The sequence below is a fragment of the Somniosus microcephalus genome, chromosome 14, assembly GCF_052327205.1.
Source record: "Somniosus microcephalus isolate GS21.2 chromosome 14, FLI_Smic_1.0, whole genome shotgun sequence".
Taxonomy (NCBI): domain Eukaryota; kingdom Metazoa; phylum Chordata; class Chondrichthyes; order Squaliformes; family Somniosidae; genus Somniosus; species Somniosus microcephalus.
In genome coordinates this window covers 863,259-876,201 of record NC_141000.1, presented here as the reverse complement: position 1 = coordinate 876,201, position 12,943 = coordinate 863,259, and the positions used below count along the sequence as shown (strand labels likewise).

The window sequence follows — 12,943 nt, the reverse complement described above, 5'->3', positions numbered from 1 at the left end:
GTTTACACGTGCACAATTGGGGATTGTTTGAGAGACTGTGCCCCTGTCCGATATTGCATCGGGCAAAAGTTGTCAGCTTAATATCCTTCATAGTGGTTCACCATGTCCAGTGCACACAGATCCTGGTAAAATCCAATCCAATTCCAACAAAATATTTAGCTATTCCTTTTTTTGAGAAAAAAATAATCAACAAACCATCAACATCTGCTTTTGCTGGGAGAATATTCCACAAATCCACGACTCTGTGGGTAATGTTTTTTCTAACCTCTAATCTCAAGGCATTTTGAACTTTTGTCCTCTAATTCGGAATGCACAGTCTAAGGGTCTGCTTACATTAGCCGTGCCTCTCAGCATTATAATGGCCTTGATCATTCCCCATTTCACCCTTACATGTCAGTTTGGCTTAGTGTGTAGCACTTTTGGTTCTGGATCAGAAGGTGATGGACACAAGACCCACTCTAGGGTGTAAGGATCTAGGATGCCATTTCAGTGCATCAGACTGGTGCAACTTGGCCTATTTGACCTTCAGCTGAGTTTCTGAATCTGAACTGACTTTACCACCCCATATCCTCTCTATCACAAAGACAGCCCACTTCCAACTCCATAACATCACCTGCCTCCATCCCTGCCCCAACCCATCTGCTGCTGAAACCCTCATCCTTGTCTTTGATACCTCCAGACTCAACTATTCCAACACTCTCCTGACTGGCCTTCTATCCCCCACCCTCCATAAACTTCAGCTCATCCAAAACTCTGCTGCCCGTATCTTATCCTGCTCGCCCTTCACCTCTGTGCGCAATGACTTACGTTGGCTCCCTGTCCACCAGCACTTTAAATTTAAAATTCTTATACTTGTGTTTAAATCCCTTCTTGAACTCACCTCTCCCCATCTCTGAAACCTCCTCCAGCCCTACAAGCCACCCCCCCAAAAAAAAACCTCTGTTTCTCTGGCTTAGGGGCTTGTGCATCCCCCCTGCATTCACCCCACCATTGGCAGCCATGCCTCCAGCCAACTAGGCCGTAGGTTTTGCAATTCTCTCTGTTTCTCCACTTCCCTCTGTTCCTTTACGGCCCTCCTTAAAACCCAAGTTTTTGGTCACCCCTCCTAATATCTCTTTGGGCACTGTGTCCATTTTTATCCTTATGCCTCTGTAAAGCACCTTGAAGCATTGATCTACATTCCTTTTTGTTAACTAAAAGGTTTAAGGAATATGGGCCAAAGGCGGGTATATGGAGTTAGGTCGCAGATCAGCCATGATCTCATTGAATGGCAAATATGCTCAAAGGGCTCAATGGCCTACTCCTGTTCCTATGTACATTGAAGGTGTTAAAGGAAAGTTGTTAATAATAAGTAAACAATTTTTAAAGCAGAAATCGGACAATGCTGCAGCATTATGGGCTGGCAGGACTATATTCCTTTATATGGGGTGATTTAGGCGCAGTAGGTATGTTATGAGGCATTATCACATGGAGGGTTAAGATTCTGTCCTAAACAATGAGGGAGAAGCTCAGGCTGTTTACCAGCTTGTGTGGGAAATGGTCGGGTTTCCCCGAATGTGGGGTTTCTGACACACAAAAAAATGTCAGCCAGCTGCACGCAATTTTCCCTCAAGTGGCCAATTAATTCCCAGCATGTGGGCAGCCTTGCTAATTGTCCAATTCGTGTCAGAAAGCCCCACAGCACCAAAAAAAAAAAAAAAAAAAGAAAGCCCCACAGTATGATGTCATCATTCGTGCTGCTTTCAAAGTGTCCAGCAAGCTTCTCCACCTCTGCAGGCTTCTCAACCACTCTTGCACAATGGCAGAGGAGCCTGCACCAGCTGCTGCCAGCGGCAGAGGCCGAGCTGCGGCCAAATTCAACGAGACGTCATTGCAGACCTTGGTAGATGGGGTAAGGGCCCACAGGGAGGTCCTCTACCCTCGCTCAGGGAGGAAGAGGCCTCCCAAAGAGTCCACGGCTGCCTGGATGGAGGTGGCAGCAGAGGTAAACTCTCTGGGTGTCACCCGTCGCACCTGGCTGCAGTGCAGGAAGCGCTTCCATGACCTTCACCGCACAGGGAAAGCAAGTATGAAGTTTCCATCACCCTCAACCTGATCCCCATTGCCTTTCCCCAACAGCACTTAGCTTCAGCAATCTCTTCTTCCACATCCCACTTCACAGTCACATCCATGCACCCTTACCCATTCCGTCTCTCTCTATGCTCACATTCACAGAACTATTCCACCATCCAGTCTTGTAAATAGTTTTAATGCCATCATTTTCCTGTACATAAAAAATCTGGTGCCAGCTGCTGCAGTTATGGCGTCTGTCATTTGGCGAATAGGGATGTCACATAGAGGTCTTAAGATAACTTGCAGATGACTGCAAGCTGGTCAAAGTTGTTGGAAAGTGCAGGCATGGGCCACTGTCCATGGTCAATTCAGAAGCAGTGAGGCTGCAGTGTTTGATGTTCCAGGCTACGCAAATCTGCCCAGGATGAGTGCGTTCCTTGCATTCTGCCCAGCAATGTTCTCGCGCACTGGTGCTGCTGGTTGGTGGGCCTCTGCACGATGCTCGCTTCTGTCCTCCTCCTCCTCCTCAGCATCATCCTCATCCAAGGCGGCTCTGTGAGGAGCCTCTTGGTCCTGCAGAATCGGCAAGTCACGACGCTGTGCCATGTTGTGAAGCACACAGCATACCACAACGATTTTGGAGACCCTGGCTGATGTGTACTGTAGGGCTCCACCTGATCTATCGAGGCATCTGAAGCGCATCTTCAGCAATCCGATGGTTTGCTCGATAATGCATCTGGTGGTAATGTGGCTGGAGTTGTAGCGCTCCTCAGCTTCGCTGGCTGGTCTCCTCAACGGCGTCATTAGCCAAGAGCGCAGGGGATATCCCTTGTCTCCAAGTAGCCATCCTTGAAGTTCGTTTGGCGGACTGAATAGCGGAGGCACAGTAGACTGGCGCAGTATGAAGGAGTCATGGCAGCTGCCAGGGTACCTGGCACAAACATGCAAAATCACCTTCTTGTGGTCACACACCAGCTGAACGTTAAGGGAGTGGAAGCCCTTGCGGTTGACAAAAACTCCTGGATTGCGGTGGGGTGCCCTAAGGGCCACGTGTGCAGTCAATGATGCCCTGCACCCTTGGAAAGTCTGCCAGCTGAGCGAATCCACGTGCTCGCGACCTCACACTTGCGCGATCCCTGGTGAAATGGATATGATTGTGCGCGATGGCAAAGAGGGCACCTGCGTGATGCATGTGTGTGCGGCAGCCTGGGAGATGCCGCTGATGTCTGCTGCTGATCCCTGGAAGGAGCCTGAGGCATAAAAGTTGAGTGCGGTGGTGACTTTGATGGCCACTGGCAAGTAGTGTGGACCTGTTGCTCTGGGCTCCAGGTCTTGCCGCAGCATTGCGCAGATGTCAGTCACAACCTCTGGCGAAAGTCGGAGCCGCCTCTGGCACTGCTGCTCAGTCATGTTGAGGTAGCTGACCCTGTGTCTGTACACCCTGTTTGGGGGGTATCTCCTGCGCCGACGGCCTTCCATGCGCTGACCCCTTCTGGCCTGTGCTGCCTCAGGTGGGTGAGCCACAGCCTGCCGCTCCTGCTGGTGTTGCTGTTGCTGGAGTTGCTCCAGCCTCCTCTGCTGTTGGAGATCCTCTAATGCCAGGAAAGGAAGGTACCAAAGGCCTCCCATGCTTCTGGCAGATGCCTCCATTGAGGAGGCGCTGAGTTAGGATGGTGAGAGGGGCTTCCCAGGAGCTCACACTGGAGAAGTGTGTGAGGCTCCAACTTTCTACAGCTGTGCCTAAGCCTTCAAAAAGTTCCCCCAAGCCTTCATCAACAAGGTCCTGCAGCCTGCAAATGCTGCCTGTTTAAATCTCTTCAGTCCTCATTGACCTGCAGCTGCAAGCAAGCAAGCCAACTGCTTTCACGCCAGGTCTCATCAGCGGGGTTCCCCGCAGGCGTGTTTTACGTGGGGAAAGCCCCAAAATCACAACGGCCCCTTAACATCTACTTAAACAAGGTAATAATTGGTGATTTGTGTTCCGACGGCCAGTACCGCCAGCGGCGGCCGGGACTGAAGCGGGTCGCGGAGAAACGGCGGTCCGAAAGTCGGACGGGGTGGGGAATCAGGCGGGGGGGGGGGGGGGGGTCGCGACCCGCTTTTTTGGCGATTTTCGGCCCCCAGCCGCCTGGAAAGCCACCCGACGGCTGGCAGAAAATCGGGGCCTTTGTGCCTCAAACACACTCCAGTTTGTGTCACTGTTCACAATATAAATAACTAGAGTTTACAGCTGTGATCCTAAACTGTCTCACTGCAGTGTATTTTAAGTTGTGTCCACTGGAAAAATGCTGAAGAGAGTCCAGGAGATACAAAATGGAAGCATGTCCATATATAGGTCAAAGGGGCTACAGTGTCACTGATTGGGTGAGGGTGGATGTCATGGTCATGTGGATCCACCTCTCTATCCTCCTTTAAGATGGTCCTTAAAACCATCTCTTTGAACAAGCTGTCCTGATATCTCCTTCTGTGGCTCGGTGTCAAAAATATTTTTATTGCTATTGCTCTTGTTAATCGCCTTGTGATGTTTTGCTACATTAAAAGCGCTATATAAATACAGGTTGTTGCTGTTGTTGTTGTATAGAAAGAACCGCCTTAAGGGGGAAGGTCAGAACAGGAGCAAAGAATCTGACAGTTTCAATATGATTGTCAAAATGATTGGGGTAATATCCACCTTTTGTACTTGCTGGTTTGTTACTGTGCGTAACTAGTTGTACTGTTACTATTGATGTCACTGTATTGGTTGTCTTGTCGAACTGATCCACACAGCAGAGCAAGTTTATTCCGTTTCGGGGCACTTATATTTGCACAGCAAACTCCGACAGATAGCAGGACCTTATGAGTTACAAGGAAATAGCTCATCTGCACATACCATACATTCGTAATTCAAGACAAGTGGAGCTTTGTTTGTTTCAAGTTAATATGAGCTTGACGAAAGGATATACTGGAAATGCTAACCTGCCTTTTCTCTTCGCAGATACTGACGAACCCGCTACATATTTTCTGGTTTTGTTTCAACAATGTTTTGGGAAGAATAAGGGACCATTTTATGCCAAACAAACCAATTCGACTGGTGAAGGATTTGGAATGTCGGGCCATTTTATGAACGCATGCTATCAGTGAGAAACCTCACTCACAAGCCACGCGTATCGGAGTAACGGGCGCAATGCCCACGATTCCCCATCCCTTCATCATAACGCATTTGTCGTGGTTCAGTGGTAGCACTCTTGCCTCTGGGTCAGAAGGTTGTGGGTTTAAGTCCCACTCCAGGGACTTGAGCACAAATCTAGTCTGGCACTCCCAGTGCAGTGCTGAGGGAGTGCTGCACTGTCAGAGGTGCCGTCTTTCAGATGAGATGTTAAACGGAGGCCCAGTCTGCCCACTCAGGAGGATGTAAAAGATCCCATGGCACTATTCAAAGAAGAGAAGAGGCGTTCTCCCCGGAGTCCTGGCCAATCTTTATTCTTCAACCAACATCACTAAAAAAACAGATTATCCGGTCATTATCACATTGCTGTTTGTGGGATCTTTCTGGGCGCCAATTGGCTGCTGCATTTCCTACATTACAACAGCGACTACACTTCAAAAATACTTCACTGGCTGTAAAGCGCTTTGCAACGTACTAAGGTTCTGAAAGGCGTTGTATAAATTCAAGTCTTTCTTTGATGTGAATTTGGCCATTAACCGGGCACACTGAAGCTCGGAAAACTAGGATTCGGAATTCGGCATTAATACGTCATTTAATAGGGTCTGTTTCATATGAATACCTCTTGGTGACCTTTATAACTTGGCTTGTGTTCCTAGAAATGTCGTCAGTGATCTCATGATTATAATTATTCAGCTTGAGGAAATGAGATCATTTTCCTGTCAGTTGCTCAGCTTTCACAGCCAACTTTTTCTCAAATTCATGGGTGAACAGCCTCAAATAAAGTACCTGCCGTCGATAAGGCACAAATCTGGAATCTGGCAAGTAAATCTTCAAATGTGACAGTACTGGTCATTTTCGGGTTGGCAGGCTGTAACTAGTGGGGTACCGCAAGGATCAGTGCTTGGGCCTCAGCTATTCACAATCTACATCAATGATTTGAATGAGGGGACCAAATGTAATATATCCAAGTTTGCTGATGATACAAAGCTGGGTGGGAATGTAAGTTGTGAGGAGGATGCAAGGAGGCGTCAAGGGGATATAGACAGTCTAAGTGAGTGGGCAAGAACATGGCAAATGGAATATAATGTGGAGAAATGTGAAGTTATCCACTTTGGTAGGAACAATAGAAAAGCAGAGTATTTTTTAAATGGTGCGAGATTGGGAAATGTTGGTGTTCAGAGGGACCTGGGTGTCCTTGTACCCGAATCACTGAAAGTTAACATGCAGGTACAGCAAGCAATTAGGAAAGCAAATGGTATGTTGGCCTTTATTACAAGAGGATTTGAGTATAAGAGTAAAAACATCTTACTGTAATTATATAGGGCCCTGGTGAGACCACACCTGGAGTATTGTGTACAGTTTTGGTCTCCTTACCAAAGGAAGGATATACTTGTCATAGAGGGAGTGCAACAAAGGTTCACCAGACTGGTTCCTGGGATGGGGGGATTGTCCTATGAGGAGAGATTGAGTAGACTAGGCCTATATTCTCTAGAGTTTAGAAGAATGAGCGATGATCTCATTGAAACATACAAAATTCTAACAGGGTTTGACAGGGTAGATGCAGGGAGGAGGTTTCCCCTGGCTGGTGAGTCTAGAACCAGGGTCACAGTCTCAGAATAAGGGGTCGGCATTTTAGGACTGAGATGAGGAGAAATTTCTTCACTCAGAGGGTGGTGAATCTTTGGAATTCTCTACGGAGGGCTGTGGAGGTTCCATCGTTGAGTATATTCAAGATAGAGATCGATAGATTTTTGAAAATTAAGGGAATGAAGGGATATGGGGATAGTGCAGGAAAGTGGAGATAAGGTAGAAGATCAACCAAGATCTTATTGAGCAGGCTCGAAGGGCCAAATGGCCGACACCTGTTCCTATTTCTTATGTACTGCATGAAAATGAGCCTGATCGCTAATTCATGGTGCTATATTGCACTAGTGGCGTCAGATTCCCCAAGTACCTGTCTTGCACAGCCTAATCGCAACTTGGCGGGATTTACACCTTACCGTACGTCCGATCAATGAAACAAACCAAGCTCACATCTCGCCGTACCTTCGATCAATGATACAAACCAAGCTCACTCCTCACCGTACGTCCGATCAATGAAACAAACCAAGCTCACACCTCGCCGTACCTTCGATCAATGATACAAACCAAGCTCACTCCTCGCCGTACCTCCGATCAATGATACAAACCAAGCTCACTCCTCCCCGTACCTCCGATCAATGAAACAAACCAAGCTCACACCTCGCCGTACCTTCGATCAATGATACAAACCAAGCTCACTCCTCGCCGTACCTCCGATCAATGATACAAACCAAGCTCACTCCTCCCCGTACCTCCGATCAATGATACAAACCAAGCTCACTCCTCACCGTACCTCCGATCAATGATACAAACCAAGCTCACCCCTCACCGTACCTTCGATCAATGATACAAACCAAGCTCACTCCTCACCGTACCTCCGATCAATGATACAAACCAAGCTCACTCCTCACCGTACCTTGGCGTCACGATCTGCCGATTTACCATACTTCCAGCGCACGCTCCTAACGGCTGCTCTACCGCCCTTAGCAAGATGGGGTCTGGCGCAGCCCACACCAGAAATGTGTGCCCACTGCTCGGACACCATTTTCGACCCAATTCAGCACCCATAGCACCCAAACAATGGGCGCTACGCAACCGAATGTCTAGGCCGAAGTCTGTAGGCCCACTGACAAGCAGAATTGAAAGCTGCAAATCAGTATGCGGTACAAAAGACACTGAGCAATCTTGCTGGGCAATGTGAAAGCATTTTAACAGGTATTCGAGACCACCAAGCAAGTCCCAGCAGGTTGTCATTTGGCCGCCCAAGAGTGGCACTTGGGGAATCTGAAAGCGCTAGTGGAAGATAAAAGCACCTAATGTTATCTGGTCAACTGTTGCACTCATGTGGCTATCAGTTCCAAGGTTTATATATTTTCTAAAAAGCAATTTGCGCGTGTACTTGTGAAGGAATAAGCCATATAACCTATTCAGAAAAATACGCCATTTTATAAAAATGATACCAAGTAAAGCGCACCTGCTGTTACACCATTTTTTATGATAAATTTAGAACACCTAGAGGAGAGACATGGTTCTGTAGTGCTACCAGCTGAGGTGACTAAGAATTGCAGGGGTCAGCAGAAAAATGACTAGAGATAATTAGCTTACATCAGCAGAAAACCTTAAAGGAAATACCACTGGAAAAGGGTATAAATATTGAACTCTCAAATGGGATAATAGATTCGCTTAAAGGGGCAAAGCGATTCTCGGCTTCGGAGCCAGCTCTGTAAGTCTCCAACTTTTTGTACCTCGGGAATCAAAGGTACTATATTTGATTTTGGTGGATATCCTGAATAAAATTAAGAACTGTAAAACTGTAGTGAAGTTAAGATTTGAGAGTAGGTTCTCTGATAAAAGAATTGTAAAGCTTTCTCTTTTTGGAACTATTAATGTTGCGATTGACTCACCAACTGTAAATTATATGTCGGTTCTTTAATAAATCTACATATTTTTAGAATTGTCTCACATAATACTTCTGTATCAAACTCGCGAACTCAATTTCTGTACACTCTTTGGTGAGGAGTTGCAGAATTCTGGGGGAGTTTTCTGAACCCTCATAATATCCGGAACGTTACAGTCTAGCTAAACGTATTAAAAGTGCTATCTGGAGGACGGTAATATTTTCAGGTTGTTCCTTTCCTTTAGGGAGAGATAGTCCAGACCATTAGACCCAATTAAGCGTCTTTAGGATTCGACTACCTCAAACTTTAGTTGAAAGTGAACGTCTGAGGAATACGCCTGATCTGGGGTAGCCCTAAAGGGGCTAGGATCAGTAATTATCCCTTCATACTTTTGTGTCTGCCCTCTCAGGTGGACGTAAAAGATCCCATGACACTATTTTGAAGGCCAGAAGAATTCTCCCAGGTGTTATGGCCAATAGTTATCACTCAAGCAACATCACTAAAACAAATTATCTGGTCACTATCTCATTGCTGTTTGTGGGACCTTGCTGTGCGCAAATTGGCTGTCGCGTTTCCTACATTACAACAGTGATTGCACCTCAAAAGTACTTCATTGGCTGTAAAGTGCTGTGGGACGTCCTGAGGTTGTGAAAGGTACTATATAAATGCAAATCTTTCTTTCTTTTGGGGACTGTACTAGTTCTGAGAGGATGGCCAATTCATTTTCTAAATTTGTGAGCAAGGCAAATCAGCAAGATGGCAACTGGTTAAATACGTTTATGTATCTCATCCTTTACCTTTGAATCCTTGGCATAGTAAAGAGTTCTTCCCCGCAGCTTGAAGTATCTTCTTTTCCATCGTTGAAATGAGCTGGTTTGCTTCAGTAAAAATCCTTCTTTTATACTCGTCTGCAAACAAATTAAAACACAGCAATGAAGGCAACTGAGCAGATAAAATTTCTCAAAATGAATACTATTTCTCTCATTCACAGTGATGTCTGTAAGTGCTGCAGTTGTACAGGTAGTAAGTGAATATCAACACAATTCAGAAAGTCCACAAAACATCACTTTCATGGTGTTAGTTGTGGCTCAGTTGGCAGCACTCTCTCCTCCGAGTCAAAAGGTTGTGGGTTCAAGTCCCACTCCAGCACATAATCTAGGTTAACACTTCAGTGCAGTACTGAGGGAATGCTGCACTGTCGGAGGAGCCATCTTTTGGATGAGACGTTAAACCAAGACATCTTCCCTCAGGTGAACCCAAAAGATCTCATGGCACTATTTCGTAAAAGAGCAGGGGAATTCTCCCTGATGTCCTGGTCAATATTTGTCCCTCAACTAACATAATTAAAACAGATTATCTGGTCATTATCACATTGCTGTTGGTGGAAGCTTGCTGTGTGCAAATTGGCTGCCATGTTTCCTACCTTACAACAGTGACTACACTTCAAAAAAGTACTGCATTGGTTGTAAAGTGCTTTAGGACATCCTGAGATCATGAAAGGCGCTGTAGAAATACAAGTTTTTCTTTCTAGTAATGCCAGCCTGCATTAACAGCCAAGATCTGCAGAGTGGATTGTGCCATCTCGGGCATTATATATGCTGCATCCATTCACACATAAACTAGATAAGTGCCTGCCTTTTCGTGGGATATGTGGAACACTCTTTCTTCCAGTCCTACTCGGGTCCCCTCCCTCACCTCTTTTTCCGGTACATTGATGACTGTATCAGTGCCATTTCCTGCTCTCACCCTGAACTAGACAATTTCATTCACTTTGCCTCCAATTTCCACCCTTCCCTCACCTTCACATGGTCCATCTCCAACTCTTCCCTTCCCTTTCTCGACTTCTCCGTCTCCATCTCTGGGGATAGGCTATTGACCAACATTCACTACAAGCCCACTGACTCCCACAGCTACCTGGACTACACTTCCTCCCACCTCGCCTCCTGTAAGGACTCTATTCCATTCTCCCAGTTTCTCCGTCTCCGCCGCATCTGCTCCGACGATGCCACCTTCCACACCAGTGCTTCTGACATGTCTTCCTTTTTCCTCAACCGAGGATTCCCCTCTACCATGGTTGACACGGCCCTTGACCGTGTCCGTTCTATCTCCCGCACTTCTGCCCTCACCCCTGCCCCTCCCTCCCGGAACCACAATAGGGTTCCCCTTGTCCTCACCTTTCACCCCACCAGCCTCCACATTCAACGCCATTTCCGCCACCTCCAACGTGATCCCACCACCAAACGCATCTTCCCCTCCCCTCCCCTTTCAGCATTCCGTAGGAACCGCTCCCTCCGAGACACCCTAATCCACTCCTCTAACACCCCCAGCACCCCTTCCCCTTTGCCCAGCACCTTCCCGTGCAAGCGCAGGAGATGCAACACCTGCCCTTATACCTCCCTCCTTCCCACCGTCCAGGGCCCCAAACACCCCTTCCAGGTGAAACAGCGATTTACTTGTACTTCTTCCAATCTAGTATACTGTATTCGCTGCTCACGATGTGGTCTCCTCTACATTGGGGAGACCAAACGCAGATTGGGTGACCGCTTTGCGGAACACTTCCATTCAATCCGTAAGGGTGACCCCGAGCTTCCGGTTGCCTGTCATTTCAATTCACCGCTCCATTCCCACTCAGACCTCACCGTCCTTGGCCTCTTGCATTGTTCCACGGAAACCCAGCGTAAGCTCGAGGAACAGCACCTCATTTTCCGATTAGGCACTTTACAGCCTTCCGGACTCAATATCGAGTTCAACAATTTCAGATCATAACCTCGGCCCCTATCATATTTTTATATATTTTTTATCCACACTTTTGGTTTGTGACTTTTCCTTCTTTTTTTCCTCTCCCACACGGCAGCTGTCTCTCACTCTGCCAGCGCATTTCACACTTCATTTAGAGCCATCCTTTGTTTCTTTACCTGTCCTATTACCATCTCGTCTCGCCTTGAGTATCTCTTAATGTCTCTTCACCTCCCACAGTCCTTCCCTTTTGTTCTTTCATCCCCTCCCCCATTTCCCAGCCCCCAAACTTGTTTTTTAATCTGTTTCATTTCCTGCTTTTTTCTCAGTTCCGACGAAGGCTCTTCGACCTGAAACGTTGACTCTATTTCTCTCTCCACGGATGTTGCCTGGCCTGCTGAGTTTTTCCAGCGTTTTCTGTTGTTAACTAGATAAGTGCATTGTTTCACAACGCTATGAGTTGCTGGGAGTGTGAACGGCTCACAGGTTACAAGCTCCCCAGGTGAAGAATTTCACACTGTTGGTGTTATTTTGTTCCTTTTAATGTTGTTGTTTACTTTGCAATGTGGCTGTTAGGTGATAATTAACCCTAGCTATTGTCTTAATTTTCACTCCAGTTAATTCTACAGTCCAGAGAGGTGAGAATTATCCCTGATGTCTATGTGTCATGTATTTTTCTTGATTGCTAAACATTTTCATGCAAACAAGCAATAAAGAGGGACCCTCCTATCGGGGCCCTTTTTAAAGAATCATAAACATGTTTTTTGCTCGTATCAGCGTCAGTTTGGCTGAGTTGGTAGCACTCTCACCTCGGAGCCACAAGGCTGTGTGTTCAAGCCCCACTTGCGCACTTGAACACAATCTAGGTTGAGACTGACTAAGGGAGTGCCGTATCACTAAACATGGTGCCTTTCAGATCTGACATTAAAACTATCACCATTTGCATTGTTCAAGTGGCTATAGACCACCCCATTGCACTACTCGAAGAGCAGTGCGATCCCCTTGTGTCCTCGTCAACATCTGTCCCTCAACCAACACCTCCCCAAGAAAACGGTTAACTGGTCATTCAACAACTTGCATTGAAATAGCGCCTTTAATGTAGTAAACCCAAGGCACTTAACAGACAAAAATTGACACTAAGCCATATATTAGGACAGGTGACCAAAAGCTTGGTCAAAGAGGTAGGTTTTTAAAGGAGAGAGGTAGAGAGGCAGAAAAGTTTAGGGAGGGTATTCCAGAGCTTAGGACCGAGACAGCCGCCTCTGGTGGAGTGAATTGGGGATGTGCAAGAGGCCAGAATTAGAGGAGCGCTGATTTCACAGAGGGTTGCAGGGCTGGAGGAGGTTACAGAGTCATAAAGGCTGACTGGAATAAAACTGACACAACACTTCCCAAAATTACAGTCTGGCACTGGTAGCCTATGTAAAGCAGATTGCTCTGGTTTAATAATAAGCATTAGCAACACTTTGTTCTGGAACAATGCCTGGGTATCTAGTGACTGGAAAAGAAAAGCTGACCGTAATCAGTCTTT

General features: G+C 46.7%; 1 protein-coding gene across 2 annotated transcripts in view; it reads right to left on the bottom strand.

The window, feature by feature from the left end:
- Positions 1-12,943, bottom strand: part of dgkh (diacylglycerol kinase, eta) — a 532,784-nt gene that overhangs the window by 299,576 nt on the left and 220,265 nt on the right. For both annotated transcript variants that reach the window (XM_086006091.1, XM_086006092.1), the window contains exon 2: positions 9,474-9,584. In XM_086006091.1, the coding sequence (XP_085862217.1) occupies positions 9,474-9,584 (111 nt within the window). The remainder of the gene's footprint in view (positions 1-9,473; positions 9,585-12,943) is intronic.